At 41.8% G+C, this 22,579-nt stretch overlaps 1 protein-coding gene across 1 annotated transcript in view; it reads left to right on the top strand.

The window, feature by feature from the left end:
- Positions 1-22,579, top strand: part of LOC145394033 (protein turtle homolog B-like) — a 354,094-nt gene that overhangs the window by 298,368 nt on the left and 33,147 nt on the right. The window contains exons 8-10 of the mRNA XM_080268003.1: positions 9,537-9,667; positions 15,213-15,372; positions 19,706-19,860. Of these exons, the coding sequence (XP_080124129.1) occupies positions 9,537-9,667; positions 15,213-15,372; positions 19,706-19,860 (446 nt within the window). The remainder of the gene's footprint in view (positions 1-9,536; positions 9,668-15,212; positions 15,373-19,705; positions 19,861-22,579) is intronic.

Raw genomic sequence — 22,579 nt, 5'->3', positions numbered from 1 at the left:
CCTCCCTCCTCTCTCTCTCTCTCTCTCTCTCTCTCGAATCCGGTTTTGAATTCTTAGTAGTTCTGCGACGCTCTTGCTTCTCTGTATTCCCTTGTCCTTGAATAATCTCTCTCTCTCTCTCTCTCTCTCTCTCTCTCTCTCTCTCCTTTTATGGCCAATTACTGGGAGACACACACACACACACACACACACACACACACACACACACACACACACACACACACACACACACACACACACACACACACACACACACTTTCTCTGTTATATCTTTAAAACAATTTAACAGACTTTCACTAATCTACAATCAAGTTATAAAACAAAATAATTTTTTATCTTTGTTCAAACATGTCTATTTTTGTGCCTGAACAAATCGAAAAATGGTAGGCAGGGAAACAGAAAAAAACGTAACCCATTTACTATATATATTTTTAAATTGTTAAGCACGCTACTATCACAAGATTTTTTCAACGAGTCTGTTCAGCTCCAAAAGTAAATAAACTGATATAGGCTATACAGAGACCCCCTTCAGTTTCAAAAGCCGAATTTTAAATGAATGTATGCGTCTGGATACATGAAGAATATAATAAGAGAACAGCTAATACAAAAAAAAAAAAAGTTTGCTGACAAACATCTGCCAAGAAAGTGTCCTGCTTTTCATATTTCTCCTTCCACCCCAGACGACAGAGGATATGCTTCCCCCTCGTACTCTTTGGCATTTGCTTCGTGTTGCCACCACATACACAGTTCATTATACATCCATGGCCACAGTCGGTGAAGAAGAGTGGCGAAATTTTACTCGTGGTTGTATATGCGTCATTAAAGTGGATTGTGAAAGTTACCATTTTTTTTCTCTAACGCTATGGGCTCTGGAGATCTGCTGTGTGGCGTCCCCAATACTAGAGAATTAATGAAATAAAAATCTTGCTAATTCTCGTGTTCTTCCCTTCATTCATCGTAATAGGCTACCCTTCTTGATGTGTGCATGTGTGACTGGGAGTAAATGTACAGCTGCCTCAGTTAATTCTCGGTCAGTATTTTATAGGACATGGTGATTAAGTGAATGAACAGCTGCGCAAAAAATCTGACTTTCCAATGCACAAAACTGCTGCATATCAAGCGAACAATACCATAGGCTTGATGGGAAGACTTTTAAATTGTCGTCACGTTAGCTGCCCTGCCTTTTATCTGCTGCTCCCTGTGAATTAATTGAGCAAGCTATACCGAATATACTCTCTCTCTCTCTCTCTCTCTCTCTCTCTCTTTATCTTTCTATCTCTTTATCTATCTATATTTGCTTTTATGTTCAAATTTCTTTTAATGTGTTTTTGCATTTGTTGTGGTAAGACTAACGTATTCCATTAAGCTGTGTGTGTGTGTGTGTGTGTGTGTGTGTGTGTGTGTGTGTGTGTGTGTGTGTGTGTGTGTGATTTCTAGGTTACTTCAGTGTGAGTGTGGTGTGTCTGTGTGTATGCGTATACTATATCTTCCTGTGTGTGTGTGTACATTTAAGTATGTACGTGTGTGTAGGTGTTTGAGTATACTGCCTCTGTGCAGGTGCGTGGCGGGACAAAATGCCGCAGTTAATGAATGTAACAAGCAATTTCCTCAAGCAATCTTCATTAGGGCGGGGGAACGAGAGAGAGAGAGAGAGAGAGAGAGAGAGAGAGAGAGAGACTGTTCAAGGACAAGAGAATACAGAGGCAAGAGCGTCGCAGATCCACTAAGAAGTCAAAACCGGATTCTTGAAACTCTAGGATTTAAATTCATCCCAAATAATGACGTAATAAAAAAAATAAAGGGATGTGTAGGGTAGAAGTCATTTATTGTGCTATGCTATGGAAATTATGTAGTGTCAGACAAACCACTACTTGCTCTGTTCCGTCCGAAAAATATTTACAACTGGCGAAAAATAATGAAAAACTTTATCTCTATTAGTGTGTGTTTCAGTTGGTTCGACTTTTCCGCTATATGTTCGTCAGACTTTGGGAAGATAGTTATTTCTCTCTCCGATTTATAGTGTACGCTAGAACTTTATTATCCATACTTGTTATATATGCAGTATGCCATTGCCTTTAATATTACTGCAGATCGTAGCTTCACTGAAATAATAAAAATAGTAATAATAAAAACAATAATAATAATAACAATAAAAATAGTAATAATAATAATACTAATAATAATAATGACACAAGCGCTCTAGTAATATTTTGATACAGTAACACCACAATTAAGTAAATCAGTGTAAATCATTAGAAACTTACCGTACTGTCATGTCTGATGTTTGTACGAGGTTTCACTATACACTATTTGACATGATTAAACTGCAGTGATTGAGATGGAGGGATGGAGTGGAGAGGTATATGAAGGAGGTTGGTGTGAGGTGGGAGCAGGGCAGTGAAATGACGGGGGACAGGGAGACATGAAGGCGATTTGTTTGTGGCCACCCCTTACGGGATTAAGGCGTCTGGCAATTGATAGATAGATTGATCATTATGGCAAACGTTCATTATACTCCACTAATGGCAGCAGTATCTTAATATCCACTGTCATTACATTATATTCAGCGCATATCACACAGTATTATTGTGCTTTATAATAACCAATAACATATTTTGGTGGTAAAGCCAGTATCATATCATTTACATAACACTTAATATTACCATGCCTTATACTTGCTAATTATGTGGTTCATGATACCCACAGCGTAATTATATGGCGGTATATCCCGTGTCATTAAACTGAACTCATTTTACAGCACTTAGTATTATTGTGAGACCTGATATTAATTACATGTGGGTTGATGGCATTGTCAGCATTCGTGTGTGTGTGTGTGTGTGTGTGTGTGTGTGTGTGTGTGTGTGTGTGTGTGTGTGTGTGTGTGTGTGAGGAGATATGGTGGAGATTATGACGAGATAATCAGGCACGTTTGTTTGGGGACGTAAATAAGTGTGTTGTTAGGAGAGAGAGAGAGAGAGAGAGAGAGAGAGAAAGAGAGAGAGAGAGAGTGTGTGTGTGTGTGTGTGTGTGTGTGTGTGTGTGTGTGTGTGTGTGTGTGTGTGTGTGTGTGTGTGTGTGTGTGTGTGTGTGTGTGTGTGTGTGTATGTGTGTGTGTGTGTGTGTGTGGGAGGGAGGGGGGATGAAGGGAGGGACGCTAACATTTTCCCAGGCTGATTTAGTTACGCCCAGACGTGACTCCCTAAATTGGGTTAACCTGGAGATGCTCAGCTCAAGGAAGTGGGGGGGGGGGAGCGTGGGAGGGAGGAAAGAGAGAGGTGGAGGGAGGAGAGGGAGAGACCTGGAGAAGGGAGGGAAGCAAGGCAGAAAGTTGGAGGAGGAATAGAAGGAGAGAGTTGGAGGATGGAGAGAGGACACAGGGAAAGAAAGCTAGAGGGGAAGGGAAAGGAAGGAGGGACACAACTGGGGAAGGTGATGAGGAAGGGAGATGAAGAAAGGAATAAGTTTAAACCAGTTCACTACGACGTCTTTTTCTTAAATCTTGCTCTCTCCTGATGATTTTATTACACCTTAGACGTTTTAAGTTTAAGGCATTTGATTAAGCCTTCTTGTTCCCCTACCGTACGAGTGTTTTTTATGGCGGAAAAAAAATATATATATTGTCTCGTGGTTGCAGTAATAACCAAATAAAAAACGTCACTAGATTGTAGGAGTTAAGGGTAAGGCAAGGGAAAGAGAGGGAGGGAAATGGAAGAGGGAAGGAGGATGAAGGAAGGGAGGTAGATGGAGACAGGAGGGAGGTAGAAGGAAGGACTGTACATAAAGACAGGTAAGGGCGAGGTTTGAGTGTGAGGGAGGAGAGGAAGGAGTTGAAGACGAAAGGGATAATGAAGGAAGTGAGGGAAGTACAAAGAAAGTACAAACGAAAGCAAACAGCAACGAACCTCTTGATATGTTGTTTGTTACAGGATTGGGTATAATTAAAGTACGGTATCTATTCTGCATGTGAAAGACAAGGATAGTAAAGCATGATGGGATAGAGGGACAGTGAGAGGACTGGGATGGAATGTGACGGAGGTAAACTGAGCAGGGAGAGAGAGGGAAAGGGGGGGAGGGGGGAGGTAGAATGATGAGGAATGAAGTAAGATGACTGGATAAAAGTGGGATTGAGAGAGAGAGAGAGAGAGAGAGAGAGAGAGAGAGAGAGGAGGGGGGGGACTAATATTTCCTAATTTTCAGCTAAGCCTCCCATCTTTCCTGCAAATTTCTTCCTCGAATCACAGAACAGGCTGAGAAAACACGTAAGAAAAAAGCAAGAAAAACTCCTGGCCATTCTCCGTGTTTCTAATAATCTTTTTTTGCCCCCAGTAGCCCGGGTAATTACATCTCATAAGCGTAACCACAGCGACAAGATAATCCTAATTAAGGTCGCCGTAATGAACACAAAAAAGGAAGGGGAAAAAGGAGACGGAAAAATCAGTGAAAGTAGTTTTTCTCATTTTCGTGCGACCTCCCATGACCCTGACCTCAACCCTTGGGATTGCGGGGAGGGAGGGGGGGGGGAATGACGGCTGTGGTTGAAGAAGGAGGGAGGAAAGCTGGGGCTATACGTGTCTGTCTGTCTGTCTGTTTTAGTATGTACTGTACATGTGTGTACGTATGTATTGGCTTACATGAAGTTTGATTATTGGGCACGTTGTTTTATAACTGAAGAAGAAATAATGGTAATAATAATAATTATTAATATTATTGGTTTTTTTCATTATCATCACCATGACTTTTTCCTATCAAAAGACAGGGTGAAAAATATAATCCTTATTTTTATTATCATTACCATTACACTCCTGTCGTGGCTCTTCCTTTCTTTTCGTTTCCTTAATGTGGTAGTAGCTGTTTATAGTATTCTTGTTACTGACGCCACCACTGCCCACAACCACTAAACGCACACCACGACCATCATTCTCAATACCACATTTCGCAGTGACGGTTCAGCTCTTCAATACAATGACAATACTTTATATTTCATTCTTGCTACTACCTGGCATTTTACTGAACTTACAAAGTGTCTTAGTAGCAGACAATCTATGAAATACTGTATCTAACTCTCACAGTTCAGAAAATTGTCAAACTGAAAAAAAAAAAAAAGGGTAAAAAAAATCGCCAACACATAGCAAGAACAAAATTCGAAAACATATGTTACTGAAGGGGTATTGAAGACTAAACCCCCGGCAAAAAAAAAAAAAAAAAAAAAAAAAAAAAAAAAAAATTGTTCGGCGATGGAAACACTTCCTCAGACTGAATGGGTTAAAAAAAAATTCCCCCCTCATATTCACTCATTCATTTTTCACATTCACTTATTTTGCCTCATTCAATCACTTTCGAACAGACTTGACTCATTTTTTTTTGCACAGTCACTAATTCTATACATCATATTCACTTAAGTTCCCTAATATCACATTCACTCTCCCTCATATTCACTTTGTCTCTCACTGCCTATTTAATCTGTTTTATTTATTATCACTCATCACTTTCACTCACTTTCAGTCGTACCGCAGTTATTCATTTTTTTTCTTTCACATTCACTTCTTTCCTGACTTTCACTCAGTCCCCCCGATTCACTCGCTTACCCTCTTATTACATTCACCCTTTTTCCCACAATTCACCTTCACTTTCTTCTCTCAGGTACACTCATATTACGTCACATTATCTATCATCTTCACTCATTCTCTTTTATATCATACTCTACTTTACGTCACATTCACTCACTTCCTCCATATCACACTTGGTCATTTCACTTGACAGTCACTCATTCTCCATATACATTAAATTATTTTTTCCCAAACTACATTCAATTACTTTTATCATTTCCAGTGCATATGTCATCCTTCTTACTCATTCTTGTTTTTCGCGCACTCATTTTCCCTCACATTCCCTCATTATCCTCACATTCACTCATTACCCTCACATTCACTCATTATCCTCACATTCACTCATTACCCTCACATTCACTCATTATCCTCTCATTCACTCATTTTCCACTGTATTGTTTAGATTCAGAGCTCATCCTCTCCTCTCACACCCTGATCTTCGCTCTCACCTTTAAAAATCTCTCTCTCTCTCTCTCTCTCTCTCTCTCTCTCTCTCTCTCTCTCTCTCTCTCTCTCACACACACATGCACACAAACACCCCTCTAGCATAGTTAATATTCCTAGACCGTTCTCTCTCCTCCCTGTATTTTCTCTCCCTTTTCTCTTAATTACTTCTGTCTCTCACACTCCCATTTTAACAGACCTTTCTTTTCTTAAACCCACTTAGCGCAAACGTCTTTTTTCCTTCTTCTAACTACTGCCGCAAGATTATACTCGGCTTGGACGACCCAAACAAGCTTAGAAACAGTTATAATTTCTTACAGGTATATGCCCTCTACCTTTAGATGGCTGTGTTTACTTTAAGGCCCGTATGCAAGAACAGTCATCAGTTGCCCAGCTGATCATCCTGCAAATGCAAGGATCAATGGAGGCTGCAACAATGATCAATGCAATACGGATGATAGGAAAAATGAACAGTGCCCTCATCTCCATCCGAAAGCATGCTCGATCTTTTTATTAACAGATGGATATTACGATGCAGTGGAGATGCAATGAAGGGAATATTAGTAGATCATGATTATCTTCAATGGGGCTGCAATGAGGGGAATGTTAATTGGCCGTGATTGTATGTTAGAAAATATTACCTCTATATGACAAATTTAGTCCTTCTAACAATGAATACGGGCCAATGAATACCCACCTTTTTTTTAAGAGCTTTACCCGTGCTTTCAATTCATTATAATTGAACAACCACCAATTTCTTCTCAACACCTAGTCAGCGAATGTTGTCATGTACAGAACTGTGGGAGGCTGTGAGCAGAGAGTAAACGAGAGAGAGAGAGATGACAGGGTAAAGGAGGATGTTGGTGTAGGGAAAGGGTGAGGGAGAATGTAGAAGGGAAAGGATGAGAGTGTAAGTATGGAGAGAGGGTAGGGGAAGTCTTTCTCTCAACGTATGTTTGCAGGGATACAGTGCACCTATTTCACAGCTTGCAATAGATAACACTAATACTAGGTTAAAATTCGAGCAAGAAATTGGAATCAAGTGGGCGTCGACAGCATACAGCTTCATGGTAAATCCTTCTGAACTCATGTGTTGGCTCTATATTCGCAACTAAAACAGTGGGAAAGCGTCCAGTAATGTCAAACCATCATAAAAGTGTAAGCCATATAAGTTTTATGCCTAAATATAGTAAATCACAAATGGTACAGATAATCATTACCAAGTGCATTTTATAGTGGGTGAATATTTGTGCACAATTTAACGTATCAGGAAATGCGCAGATACTATTATTATTACTATTATTATTATTATTATTATTATTTAACCAATCTTTAACAAGGACAGTGGAGCTAAATGACTTAACATAATCTTGAGAGCTTTATATGAAGTTATTGTCCTTTTACACTGTTATTTAAACATTTTTGTTAACGTTTTTTATAAGCAGACCAAATCACTGAAGATTATGGAAAATGTCACTGGTAACAAACTTGAGTGTATGTTTTATTTCTTTCCACAATAACCTCTGTCTCTGTCTGTCTGTCTCTGTCTCTGTCACTCTGCCTCTCTCTCTCTCTCTCTCTCTCTCTCTCTCTCCGCTGTTCATTCTCTCCTCCTCTTTTCATTTTTCTCACACGTTTCTCTTAATTACTTCTCTTTTCTTTCCTCCCAGTTTCCCACAGTTCTCTCCTCTTAAATTCACTTCCTCCTCTGGCACTCTTTTCCTTACTCTAATTGCCTCCTTTCTCCCACTAGCTCACTTTTTCTCACACAACTCCATTCTACCTCCCCCCCCCTCTCTCTCTCTCTCTCTCTCTCTCTCTCTCTCTCTCGTTGCTTTTCACCTTATATTTTTCCTTCGTAATTTTTTCTCTGGTCTCTCTCTCTCTCTCTCTCTCTCTCTCTCTCTCTCTCTCTCTCTCTCTCTCTATGTACAGGTCGACCATATCCCAAAGGTCGCTTCTCTCTAAGTCTCTCCCTTCCTCCCTTAAGTTCTCTCCCTCATGCTCATATCCCTTTGCCCTTAGAACTACTTCCTTATTCAGTACTGCCTGTGTGTGTGTGTGTGTGTGTGTGTGTGTGTGTAACTTGCATTTATACTCGCTTCCTCTTTCCAATTCTCCCTTAATCTCTCTCTCTCTCTCTCTCTCTCTCTCTCTTCCTTCCCCTCTTTCCATTTGTCAGGAATCTTTATTTTCCTGTCTCTCTCGTATTTACCATTTACACAAAGATTTACTCTCTCTCTCTCTCTCTCTCTCTAGCACTGCCTAAAGTTGGGGTCCTCATTAAAACCCTATCACATAAATAATCTTCCAGTCGCCATCTCTCTCTCTCTCTCTCTCTCTCTCTCTCTCTCTCTCTCTTTCTCCTCAATATATGCCAACACACACGCAAAAATAATACCTATGCTAATCTTATTACGCTAGCCTTGTATGAAAATGCCTCTTCCTTCTGATTATGAATAGTAAAGAGGTGTGTGTGTGTGTGTGTGTGTGTGTGTGTGTGTGTGTGTGTGTGTGTGTGTGTGTGTGTGTGTGTGTGTGTGTGTGTGTGTGTGTGTGTGTGTGTGTGTGTGTGTGTGTGTGCTGAAATAAAGAAAAGTACTAGCATTCTTCTCTAGTTACGTCCTCTCCATACCTTTTAATCCAAGGCACCTATAGCCCTGTACGTCTCTATTTCATAACTAATCTCTCTCATTCCGTAACTTCCCATCAGCCTGTCACTTACTCCTCTCTTTAGTTACTCCCTTACTACCTTCCTTAATACACCTCAGACCCCTAACTCACCGTCTCCATAACTTATATATCATTCATCTCCCTCCTTCCGTAACTCTCATTAACCTCTCTCTCCATCCACAAGACTCTTCAAACTTTCGACACCAACGCTCATTAAGTCCCCATTAACACGTTCCTTAATGTTTTCCTTATTTCTCGCTTCCTTTAGGCGATTTAATTCATCTTTCTAGTCAGTTATCAGATGGAAGAGTTGGATGTGGAATTGCTCATGTCTTCAATTTCAAGAATCCTCTAAAGCTGAATAAAATATGCTGTAAAAATATCAAAAGTCTTAATAGTTTCATTACAAAGGCCTTCTGAGTACAAACGTCGAGTGATATTTGACCATCTATCTAAATTTAACTATCTATCTCTTGCCTGACCGTGCATCCTGTGAGTGGTAGTCTCGAGAAAAAGTCTACTCAGTACCGATGTCTCTTCCTATGACCCATCACCCTCCCTCACAGACTCTTGCACCTTACATTTTCTAGTCCTATATTTTTGTGCATCAGATGACAAGACGTACCCATGTGAATTCCAGCTTTTTAATTGCAGTGACAATCGAGTGTATTATTAAGATTTCTCTCTCTCTCTCTCTCTCTCCAATTTCCTCTCCCCTTCTATCTCTCACCAATATCTCCCCTCCCTCTATTTGTCCACGTCTTTCCGCCTCCACCTCCCTCCCACTAACTCTGCACGCCTCCTTTCCCACAGACGCGCCATTGGTTCGTCTGCAGCTGGGCGCGTCGCTTCGGCCAGACCACATCAGGCAGGGGGACGATGTGTACTTCGACTGCATCATCGTGTCTAACCCCCCTGTTCAGCGAATTGCATGGTTCAAGGGGGTGAGTATGGGGAAGGGGTGAAGCAAGGGAAGGGTGAGTAAGTGGAAAGGGTGAGGATGGGAATGGGAGAGGGAGGTCTTAGGGCGAGGGGAAAGTTAGGGGGAAAAGTGTGTTAAACAAGGCGTGATAAGAGGGGACTGTGAGTGAGTGTATGTATATATATATGATGCTGAAACAATGGGGAAATTCGAGAAAATGTTGAGGGAGACAGGGAGGGGATGATTTTGGAAGAGAGGTGAATCATGGGAAAGTTGAATTAGGAAAGACCGAATCAGAAGCGAGAATAATTGACTCAAAAATCGAAAAAAACAAGTCACACATACACACACACACACACACACACACAGGGCCCTCTATTTCGAGAATGCACACACATATACTCATGGCTGGTAAAATATTTGGCTTCCTACCACAGTTCCAAAGTCGGCTCCCATTATTTCAAGGATGATGATGGCTTACTGGCCTACTCTCAAAAATACAATGTGTGTGTGTGTGTGTGTGTGTGTGTGTGTGTGTGTGTGTGTGTGTGTGTGTGTGTGTGTGTGTGTGTGTGTGTGTGTGTGTGTGTGTGTGTAAAAACTGTAAGGGTGCATAAAAGAAGATATATGTAGTGAACAGTAGCCTAGTTCACGAAGGCTTACTATTCCATCCTTATAAATTTACACAAGGGAAAAAAAAATATGGGTATGTATAAATATGCATAGATAGTTGCAAAAAAATATATATATTTATGGTTGTTGATGATGGCTGCCATTTCCATTCTGAAAAATCCAAAACACCAACGTATGTGTATACGGTAAATATATATGTAAATGCGCACCAAAAAAAATGATTTATGTATTGTTGTTGGAAATTTACTGTTCGCTCAAAGAAAAAGTTTAAAATACACAGCAAAGTATAAAAAAAGTTAGGAAAAAAGTGTAGATACATATGCATATCAATAGGGGGAAAAAACATGAATATATATACAGAAAAGTTGATGATTTTTTAGTTACACAAGAGTACGAGTGTATGTATGTGTGACTATATGTATCTGTGTGTGTAAATGTGTATGTAAATGCTCTTGCTAGTGTGTAAATAAGTAGATAATTATATACAGCAACTGAAAAAGGCTCCGGAATGATGCATGAGTGTGTATGAAATGTTAATGTGAGTGTATGAATATTTATATGTGAATGTGTATGAATGTTTATGTGTATGAGTGTGTATGATTATCTGTGAGTGTGTATGTTTATATAAAAAGTGCATCTAAGGAGCATCTAAGTGTGTAAACGCAAGGAGTGTTTTAATACTTGTTTATATGTTCGGAATATATTAAAAAAGTTGCGTTATCTTGCAATACTCACTGTTTTGAAAGTTTTCTGTAATTATAAACCACACACACACACACACACACACACACACACTGTCTTGCGAGTGGAATGCTCAGTGCGTTGCTGGCATGAACAAAAAATTGTTGTAATGGATGGAGTTGTTATAAACAGGAGCTGCTGAGAGAGAGAGAGAGAGAGAGAGAGAGAGAGAGAGAGAGAGAGAGAGAGGAGTGTGTGTTGTTGCTATAATGATGATGAGTGTGTTGTTGCCATTGATAGTGTTAATGTGTGTTATAATAATCTACAGCGACAAACATACTGCCATATGTGTATTTTTATGATGAATGAAGTTGCCGTGTGTTCTATAAAGAATGTTGTTGCTATGAGAAAGTACCAAGATTCCACCACCAGGTTCCCTCTTCTCTCTCTCTCTCTCCCTAAAAAAACGAAAATAAAAAACTCATGGAATAACACAAAAACTAATGGAAAACAGGGACAGCGGCTGTAGTCAAGTGGTGAATAATACACAGACCACGTCGCTTGAAAAAACATGACCATAAATGTGTACTAGCTCTCTCTCTCTCTCTCTCTCTCTCTCTCTCAGACATTAAAATTGGACGTTTATGTGGTCCCGGATGTTTGTGTGTACGTGAAAATATGTATGCCTGTGTTTTTTGTGTGCGTTTTTGTGTGTACGCGCGTAGCAGCGACTAGGCTTCTGCTGTACCATACTGTACTTCTATTCGCGAGGCCGCATAAAAAGAGCTCACTATATCGACTCCCCCCCCCAAAAAAAAAAAAAAAAAAAAAAAACGCACACAAAAAAGCAGACAAACATGTTTTTTTTTTTTTTTTTTTTTGTTAATCTCAGCACTTCAAAGTTTTCTCTTAGTCGCCTTTCCTTCCTTCTTTCCCTTTTCTCTGCAGTTCCGTCTCTTCCAGGATTTTCACTCGCCTTTCTCACACTTCTTTCATCTGGGAGCATCTCGTGGAGTTACTCTGTCCGTCTGTCTCTCACTAATGATTTTCAGACGCGAGATGCTTCAGTCCCGTTGATATGGCCACTTTAGCGAAGCCACATCACATCACACCAAAACACGCCACACAAAATCAATCTCCCACATCACACCACATCACACAAAATCACCTTCCCACACCCCACCACATCACACAAAATCACCTTCCAATCCCTATCACATCACACAAAATCACCTTCCCACATCCCACCACATCACACAAAATCACCCTCCCACACCCTAACAAATCACACAAAATCACCTTCCCACACCCCACCACATCACACCAAATCACCCTCCCACACCCTAACAAATCACACAAAATCACCTTCCCACCCCCCACCACATCACACAAAATCACCCTCCCACACACCACCACATCACACAAAATCACCCTCCCACACTACAGCACACCAAGGACATTGACCAAAGGGGCCTGAAGTTCCCGCATCTAGTACATTTGAGCTTGTTTCCCTCCCACTCTCGGCTTGCCTTCCCCTTTTTATCTCGTAATTAACCATATATTCTCCAATTCTCTTTCTGTCACTGTTTTTATACTTTATCTTCAATTATCTAGTTTGGTTCCTCATTTTAAACTCGTCTTATTTCTCTTTCTCTTCGTTTTTCTCTCCATTTAAGTCCATTTTCCCCAGTTCCCCCTTGTCACCTATTTTTACCCCCTCTCCTCGATTTTTCCCTCCTGCTCCCACTTTAATCCTTTGTCTGCCAGCTACGAACTTTAATCATATTTCAGCCGACGTCAAACTTTTATTTCTATTTCAAGTTGGGTAAAACCTACCACAGTAAAAAAAATAAAATAAAAAGTCTCTTGATTAACGTTTTAGCTGAGAATTAAGTATTATGATTTTTATTTTAAGTATCACCAGACAATATCATTCACCTCACAGAAACCCACCGTCGGCAAAATATTAAATCAACCCGTAATGGACTATATCAATGACCTTTTCAACACCAATGCCCTTCATTAAACTCCATTCCCATTTATACAAAAAATAATCTCTCCAGATCATCTTTTTCTTTCTTTTTATCATCTTTTTTTTACTTGGTCGTATTTTCGTGGGCTCTCAAGACTGCCTCCTCCCTTGCTGCATAGTCACATTTTTGCATATTAAACATTAGGGACATCGCTAATACGTCCCTCAATCCAAGAGCTCCATCCTTATTTATCCCGCTAGTTTAGATTATTTTACTTAGCTCAGGAGAGACCCCCGCACCTGAAGGAGTTACCATCCCCTGCTATGATTCATGTCACCTGTTTAATACCGGAATAGTTTGTGATAAATAATATACAAGAAAAATCAAAGCGTCATAATGTGTCTCTTCTACTTGACTCCTCGCCCATCTGCCTCTATTCGTGAGCTCCAGTTTCTAAAATGTACTGCGGCCGGAAATCTTGAAATGAACGAAGCTAGACATTTTAGAGAGCGGGCATTTTGTTTTCCTCGACGTGTGTGTGTGTGTGTGTGTGTGTGTGTGTGTGTGTGTGTGTGTGTGTGTGTGTGTGTGTGTGTGTGTGTGTGTGTGTGTGTGTGTGTGTGTGTGTGTGTGTGTGTGTGTGTGTGTGTGCGTGTGTGTGTGTGCGCGCGAGAGCAAAATAACTCAAAAATTTGGAATCAATCATAACAACACATAATGGAAGGCTTGAACATCAGCCAAGGGATTAACTAACTGTTTCGAGAACAACAGATTTTAGGTCAAGGTCACAGGGCTGGGTCAAGGTTACACCCAACACCGCCAGTTTAAACAGTTTTTATCCAGTTTACTTTTTTCCTGCGTTAATAAAACAGTATATACCTAAATACCCATTCTCATCTTCTTCATAGCATTATCTTAAGTCTTGTAACTATTCCTGTTCACTCCTCTCCGTCTGTCTCTTATACCAGGCTATCTCTATTGAACCCAATCTCAATATCTACCCAGTCTTATTCCCTTCACTATCTTTTGTTCTCTCTCTTTCACAATGTTTTCCCCTTCTCTTTCTGCTTCTTCGCTTCTACTTGTTTCGCCTTTCCATTTCCATTCCAGGCCTTCTCCCTCCCATTACTTCCCTCAACTAACCAACATCTTGCCCCTAACTTCCTTCCTTTTCCACCTTTCACCGCTAATACCAATCCCCCCTAACTTCTAGCCACTAACTGAGTCTATTTGTACCGTTTCCCTCTAACTTTTGTCCCTCTCCACCCTTCAGCACTAACTCTCATCACCTACAGTACAGTATCCACCTCTAACTCTACTTTTACGGACCTTCCAGTTCCCGCTCCTACAGATCTTCCATTCATCTCTACCCTACATTCTTAGTCCTCCTCCATCTTCATTCTCTCTCTCTCTTCACTTCTTCACTGCCTGGCTCCCGTCCCCTCACCTCTATTTCTACTTTCAGTCCTTCTTTATCACAGCTTCCTTCCTTTTTTGCCAGTCTCGTTCTCCCTCATGCTGCCCATCACCCTCCTTCACTCTACTCGATCACCTATAAGTCAGGTTCCTTCCTAACGCATCCTTCCCTTTTTCCTTTTGACTTCCATCTCATTTCCCTCCCACTCCCCCTGCAATACATTCTCCCCCTCTCCCTATATCACTAACGTCTCCCCCTTTATCTTTCTCTCCCTTTCTCTTCTTTTCCATCTCTCTTAACTGTAATCCCTCCCCTGCTGATCCATCTTCTTTCTTTGTTCCTATAAGCCCTTTCTTCTCTTTTACCCTCCTCTTCTCACTCTCCCATTCCTACGACCACCAACGCATCTTCCTATCTCTTTCCCGTCCTTCTATAAATCCTATCTCTCCCCTCCCTCCTTTCTCTTTCCTTCTGTAGTCTCTCCAACGATAAACCTCTTCTTTCCCCTCCTTCTGATATCTTCCCCCTATCTCTTACCTTTTACTATTTCTCCTTCGACAAACATTTTCGTCCGCATCCCACTGTTGGCTTCCCTTCCGCCCTCCCTCCTAACCCCCACATACTTTTTCTCTACAAACACCCCCTTTCCCCCTCTCTGTTTGCCTTCCACTCCCACTCCTTTCTCTCAAACAAACAACGCATCTACCTCCCCTGCTAATCCCTCCTTCTTCAGATCTCTGCATAAAAAACAAGGAGATATATGAACTAAAATGTATAAACTTGCGCAATGCCACTATACCCTTCCCTCATCGAGACTCGATCCCCTTCCCCTGCTAACCCCCCTCCCCCTGCTCCTCCCACAGGAAACACCGGTAGAGCACGACAAGGGCGGTGGTGTTCTGGTGGGGGGCACAAACCTGGTGCTGCAGAGTGTACAGAGGCCAGACGCCGGTACTTACACCTGCAGGGCTACTAACGCCGTCGGTACCTCGCGCAGCAACCCTCTCACCCTCAGCATCCAGTGTAAGTACGAGTGGACAGGGGTACGTGGGAAATTGCGACCTGATTGTCTTTTACCCACAAAATACTGCACGAGTTTGGTGGGTTAATCCGGACACTTTTTCCAACCACTAAAATTCACTTCCTCACCGAGCTCTTTTACATCTTTCCCACCATCCAACGTCGTGAAAAGCAGAACAACACTAAGGCGCTCTCCCTGTCAGTCACTTTTCCCTTAAATACGTGAGGTGGAATGGATCGGAGAGAGGAAAAGGAAAGCGCATCACCAGAAAAACTCCAAGCGATTACCACTGGATACGGACCATGAAAAAAAAAAAATAATAAACTGACGCATAAACTGCAGTATTATCTTTAGTCATTTACCGAATGAAATCTGAAATGCATATATACTTTTAATGATAACGCGTAGCCACCAGACGATTTCATACAGCGTAAGGACGTCTAGAGGAGAGTGGGTGAATGAGGGCTCTCTCTCTCTCTCTCTCTCTCTCTCTCTCTCTCTCCTAAGCTAACTATAATCTGGTGACACCTAGAATAAAACAGAAAAAACACGTCGCAGGAAAAAGGAAGTCCCACCTGCATCCCATTTTCACAACACTGACAGGGCTTTACTGTTTTCAACCTTTTTATTTACATTTTTATCTTAATGGATTTTTTATTTGGCTTAGGAGATTACAAAAATGAAATAAAAGACATGACAAAACCTAAACCAAAAACCCACTAAATTAAAAAAAAAAAAAAAAAATTACTTCATGGTGACCAGACCCAAATAAAAGGCAATTAAAAAATTGTAAAAAAAAAACAAACAAAGGTAATAAATGCCAGACCAAACCACAGACCGAAAAAAGACCAGGAACACAAAGAAAAAGGGGGAAAAAAAAAATACCGAGTGAGTGTGAGAGGCAGAAAAATAAAATTAGTACACACATTCGGGGCCGCCATCACGTTTCGGCGACCCACCAGCATCCGTAACGAGTTTGTAGCGCCGAACAATAATGGTGGCGAACCGGGCTTGCTAATTGGTCATCCAGCCGAGAGAGAGAGAGAGAGAGAGAGAGAGAGAGAGAGAGAGAGAGACCATGTGAGTAAACCCTGCAAACATTTCGGATAAAACTGCAGTATTTGTGCTGGCCCTAATAGAAAAACTTATTCCCTGGTCGCAAAAGTATCAGGAAAAGTAATAAAAGTGTGTGTGTGTGTGTGTGTGTGTGTGTGTGTGTGTGTGTGTGTGTGTGTAAATATCTTGAGAACAGCGACAGCAACCTCGTTAGTAGTTAAAACAGCAAACAACAGCATCAAGCACAAAAGACACTCATTAACCATTCATCATCAACACAGGTAAACTTGAGGAGGAGGAGGAGGAGGAGGAGGAGGAGGAGGATAAGAGAAGAAAATGAGAAGAGGAAGAGGAGGAGGAGGAGGAGAAGCAAGGAAGGAAGATTAATGAGAGGGCAGAGAGGCGTTTATGAAGGGCAAGAGGGAGAGGATAACGGGGGAGATAAGAAGCGATAATTAGGGGAGAGGAGGAACTTGATGAAGGGGGAAGAGGAAATCTGAGGAGGGAAAAGATGTGCTTAAGGAAGGGAGAAGGAAGAGTAAAGGAAAAAGAAGGTATTTAATAAGACGGGTGGAAGGAGAGAGAGAGAGAGAGAGAGAGAGAGAGAGAGAGAGAGAGAGAGAGAGAGAGAGAGAGAGACGGGTGAAAACAAAGAAGCAGCGAACCGCGAAAGGGGAGAAGGAAAATCAAAACACAAAACACTGATCAAGACTACCTGAGTTTACTTCGCCCTGTGATCCTGACCTCTGACATTACCCAACCTTGTCTTTTTAATGTCTGAACTCAAAATCGAACCCTTATATGCTTGCATTATCCTCAACCCTTCCACCAAGTTTTGTCTACATCGGATAAAAACTGCTTAAGTTGACCTTGTCCTATGACCTTTACTTTTGATCAACTGTTCTTGCCTGACCTGTAACCCTTCTAATAAGTTTAGTTCAAATTAGATAAAAACTGAGTTACTTTTGACTGCTGATGTTCGCATTTGATTTTTCACACTGACCTTGACCTTTAAATGATATGTCTCAATATCGAGTCACTTTCATTATTGCCTTATCCTCAACCGTTCCACAGTGTTTGGTCTACATCGGATAAAAACCTAATTTGCCCCTACCCATTGGCCTTGACCTTTGACCTATTGTTCCCAGTAATAAAAAGCACACACACACACACACACACACACACACACACACACACACAGAGCCGACCACATTAAAACACCCGCTCTCACTTCGCCAGCGTGAGTTTGATGTCCTCGGTTTAAAGGGGTTACATCCAGACACATCAATCCCAACCAGACGCCTCCATCCCACACACACACTTGCCTCAATCCCACACTCCGTCAGGGGGCGATGGGAGACGAGGTTTTTGTGGAGAAAGGTTGACATTCTGCAAAGATGGAGCGAGGGTGGTGAAGTTAAAGTATGAGGATGGAGTTAAGCATGAACGGCCTCCACTCACACACACATAAATTCATACACACACACACACACACACACACACACACACACACACACACACACACACACACACCACTTGACAAATGGAACTAAGAATGCTGTAACACAACTCTTTACCGTCCAGTGATTGCAGTCCCCCCTCTAAAAAAAAAAAAACGGAGCCCATAAAAAGAAAACGTTATGTATCCTTTTCATGTACAGTATTTCGAAAAAAAAAGTTGCAAAAATAGACATGCAAGCGCGTATCGGTAAAAAAAAAAAAAAGATGAAAGGCTGTTATGCACATACGAACACACACACACATGAGAGAGAGAGAATATTAATGCGCATGCACACTAGCGCGTGGGCACACACACACACACATGACTAGTCCGTCTGAATGGACCAATTACAGTCGATTCTAACCCACTGCGCTCTCCTATTTCCCAGCTATAGATTGATATGAAGCGAGTGGAATTGGGTGACGTCAATCTGTGTGTGTGTGTGTGTGTGTGTGTGTGTGTGTGTGAGAGAGAGAGAGAGAGAGAGAGAGAGAGAGAGAGAGAGAGAGAGAGAGAGAGAGAGAGAGAGAGAGAGAGAGAGAGAGAGAGAGAGAGAGAGAGAGAGAGAGAGAATGTGGTGGCTGTTACATTTCTCTCACCAAACATGTACCTGTACATGGAAATAAGATCGAGTAGGCATAATATATATATGATCAACCAGTCTGTGTGGTGAAGTTATCAGCCATAAATATCGGAACGTGGGGGTAGGAGTGAGCTTGAAATATGATCCAGTCAGAAAATAATTTCGAAACATTGTACATTAATTATGGCAGGTAGCGTATGGTGTCTGAATTTAATCTGATGAACCTATGACCATAGAAGTATATGTATTTTCATTACTCTGAATTACAAAATTAGGAGAGAATTTTCAAGTGCCTTTACTATTTTTGGTAATAATACCTTAAAGAATAATTTTTAACAAGAATTATTTTACCAGAATCATATAATTAATCTTTCTGGGTATTATGGAGTAACACAATTATCAGTAAATGTTTGTGAGTTTGTAATACTGTTTTTATAGGTAAGTAATACCTTCATTAATAATTAATTTTTTTGGAGAGAAATAACTCATTTAACCAGATCGCCTAAAAATCACTGTTTCTCCACACAGGGAAGGCAAAATTGGAATATCTTGTGTAGTGGGATATTTCGGTGCTCCTGTTTTCCTCACCTGTGCACTTTGACTAGATTATCGTGGGCGTCTGGACTGGCCTCGCTCGCTCCATCCCCGAATTATATGCACTGGACATCCTTGATTTACATATTTTTACTATTTAGTGCGTTATGTAAATTATGTGAGCAGTTTATTACCGTATAAAGTTAATCTCATGAGTGTCACTATGTCCTTTTTATCTGCCCCTCCCCTCTCTCTCTCTCTCTCTCCATTTACTTGAATTTTCCTCTTAACCGCAAAGACGTTCTGTCTGCTAATTCAAGACGACTAGATTCTACCTAAGACGACTTGAGCTTCCTTCCTAATAGTGGGCCGTTGTAATGACGTAGCCCACGAAGGTCAAGCTATACTTCGTCCTTCGAGTTCAAAAATATATAACAAAATCGTCTGACGATGGGAATAATAATGAGAAAGACGTCTTAGGGCTGAAAGCGTTATATGATGCTTCTAAGGCTGGTATGTTAATCAAAGTAATTATATTTTTTTCTCCTCCTCACACTAAACGTCAGCCAACATTGTAAACCTTCTATCTATCTACCTAACCCTCTAACTACTTTCTTCCTGTCGGTCTATCTATCTATCAACCTATCTATCTATTTCGCAGACGTGCCGATGTGTGCCCAGGGTCGCGTGGTGGTGACGGCCGTGGAGGAGGAGGTGGTGACCCTCGAGTGCAAAGTGGATGCCTATCCCTCTAATGTCACCTTCCACTGGCTCTTCAACAACACCGTAGACTCCACCACCTTCAGGGAGAATGAGGTGGGTTGGGGTGGAGGGCAGAGGAAGAGGGGCATGGGGGGAGCAGGGGAGGGGAAGAGTACTATGGAAGGTAGGGGAGAAAGGGAGGAAAGGGGATGGAGTTAAGGGAAAAAGGGGCGACTAGAAGAGAAAGGGTATGATGAAAAACGAGAAATCTAAAAAGTCCCGGGAAAATGGGATAAACATGGGGAAGGAAAGAGATGGGGAGAAAAAGATGGGGAGGGAGATGAGACGGGGTAAGGAGGAGAGAAGGGATGAAGGAAGAGGGGTACAAAAAATGGAGGAGGAAAGGCAGGAAGGGGACAGAAGGGAATGAGAGGAATGAGAGATACGCTGCGTGGGTGGAAGAAAGGGGCAAATGAAGGCGATAGGAAAGAAACGAAGAAAGGAAATAAAAGAGACGAAAATAATTAATAACACATGCAGGGAGTATAAGGTAAGCTGAGGCAGGGAGATGATAAAGGAAGAGGAAAGAAACGATGGAGGATGGGAGATAAAGGCAGTGGAATTGGGGAGATTGAAAAAGATTAAAAAAACAAGGGAAATGAAATGGAACAGTAGTAAAAGAACACTCCAATCCGGTGAGGAAAAATGGAGTGCATACGACGAAGAAATGAGAGAGAGAAAAGAAAGAAGAGAGAAGATGGAGAGAAAAAAAATTGGAGGAAGTAGAGACTAGGGAGCATAATGAGAGTGGGCAGAGAGAGGAGAGAGAAAGAAGAGGGGAGGGAGAAGAGGAGATAGAGGGGAGTGGAGATAGTGAGAAAGAGAGAGAAAAAATTACCATGATAAGGGAAAATGGAGGAGGAGGAGGAGGAGGAGGAAGAGAGAGAGAGAGAGAGAGAGAGAGAGAGAGAGAGAGAGAGAGTATGGAAGAGAGGGTGAGAGGTGGTGTGAAAAGACTCACTGGAGAGTGAAGGGGATACCTCCACTGAGTCTCACAATACTATGGGAGTGAAGTGAGCTGGAAGAGGAGGAGGGGGAGGAGAGGAAGAGAAAGAGGAAGAGAGAGGGAAACGAAAGGAGAGAGAGGGGGAAGCGAGAGAAGACAATGAGCAGAGAAGAGGGGAGAGAGACAGACAAGAGAAGAAAGGAGGAAGAAAGAGTATGAAGGAGACAGCGGGTGACAGAGAGTAGGGAAGAGAGGAGAGGGAAAGAAAGTATAGAGACAGAAGAGACAGAGGAAGAGAAATTAAAATAACAGTGGACAGCGAGAAGACAAGATGGAGGGAAAGAGTATGGGAGAAATAAAGACGAGAAGTATAGAGAGACGAGGCAGAAGTGAAAAAGAAAGAGAGGAGACGAGAGGAGAGGAGAGAGCAGGGAAGAGGGAAAGGACTGGAACGAGAAGAGAAAGAGGTAGAGAGGAGGAGATGAGAGGCGAAGGCAGAGCATGTAATGAAGTGGGGAGAGGGAGAAGCAAGACAGAAGGAAAGGAATATTAACCAAAGAGAACGTAGGGGAGGGAGAAGAGTATCAGGAAAAGGGGGAAGAGGGGAAAAAAAAGTGTTCGTAAGAGAGAGGGGGAAGACATGAAAGGAAGGGGAGGTGAAGGAATGGACAGGAAGAAATAGGGAAGAGGGAGACAAGAGGGGAGAGAGTAGTGAGTGAGTAGGGAGAAGGAATAGGAAGAAATGTGTAAAAGATTGAGAAACATGATGGAGAGGAGGGGAGAAAGAGAGGGGAATGGAGAGACGCGGGGAAAAGGAAAATGAGTCAAACTGCGAGAAGAGATATACAGAGACGGATAAATGAGAGAGAGAGAGAGAGAGAGAGAGAGAGAGAGAGACAGACAGACAGAGTGATAATGGACAAAGGTAAGGAGTGACAAGGAGAGAAGGAAGAGGGAGAACTGAAGGTGAAAAATTGACAAAAAGGAGGGAGGGAAAGGGAGGAGGAAAAAAATGGGGAAGGGAAGGATAAGAGGGAGGGGATAAAGACAAGACGAGGAAAGAGAAAGCATAGCGAAAGCATAGTGAAGAAAGGAAGGGATAAAAGAGAGAGGGGTTGTGAAAAGATAGAATGAACAGGAAGACAAAAAATAGGGAGAGGAAGAGGGGAGACGCAAGGGGGAGAGAAAGAAGAGAGGGACGAGAGTGGGAGAGTGGAGAGAGCGGGGAGAGAGGGGGAGGAAGATGGGGGAGGGGGTACTGGGGCTTCCATGGGATTTTTAACAATGCTGTGGATTTTACAAGGTTAAAGCAGATGTGAGGAGAGGAGGAGGAGGGTACGGGAAGAGAAGAGGGAAGAAGAGAGGAAGAGAGGAATGAAAATGTAAGCCGAGGGAAGGGAAACGAACGAGGGAGAAGAGGAGAGAAGAGGAGAGATGTGAGGTGAGGAGAGGAGAGGAGAGGAAAGGAGAGAGGAGAGGAAAGGAGAGAGGAGAGGAGAGGAGAGGACAAGAGAGGAGGAGGAGAGAGGGAGAGGATAAGGCATGAGAAACAAAGGAAATCAAGGAAAAAAAAAGAGCAGAGGATTAGAAAGAAAGCGAGAAAGATAAACTGAAAGAAAAAAATATATACACAAAGGGATGAGGAAGGAAAACAAAGGGGAGTTTAGTCTATTTTCTTGCCAGGGGTCGCTTTGAAGCTGAATAAAATCCTCTAACACAGGATAAGTAAAGGATAAGTAAAGTGAGAGAGACGTCATCACAGTAAAGAGGATAATGGGGAAAATATCAAAACCCTTTACTGAGTAGGGTCTTTGGAAAAATGAAAAT

Source organism: Coenobita brevimanus, chromosome 26 (genome assembly GCF_032717465.1).
Source record: "Coenobita brevimanus isolate Jiangsu-jjx chromosome 26, ASM3271746v2, whole genome shotgun sequence".
Taxonomy (NCBI): Eukaryota; Metazoa; Arthropoda; class Malacostraca; order Decapoda; family Coenobitidae; genus Coenobita; species Coenobita brevimanus.
The sequence above is the reverse complement of the archived record's forward strand: the minus strand, read 5'-3'. Positions and strand labels throughout refer to the sequence as shown.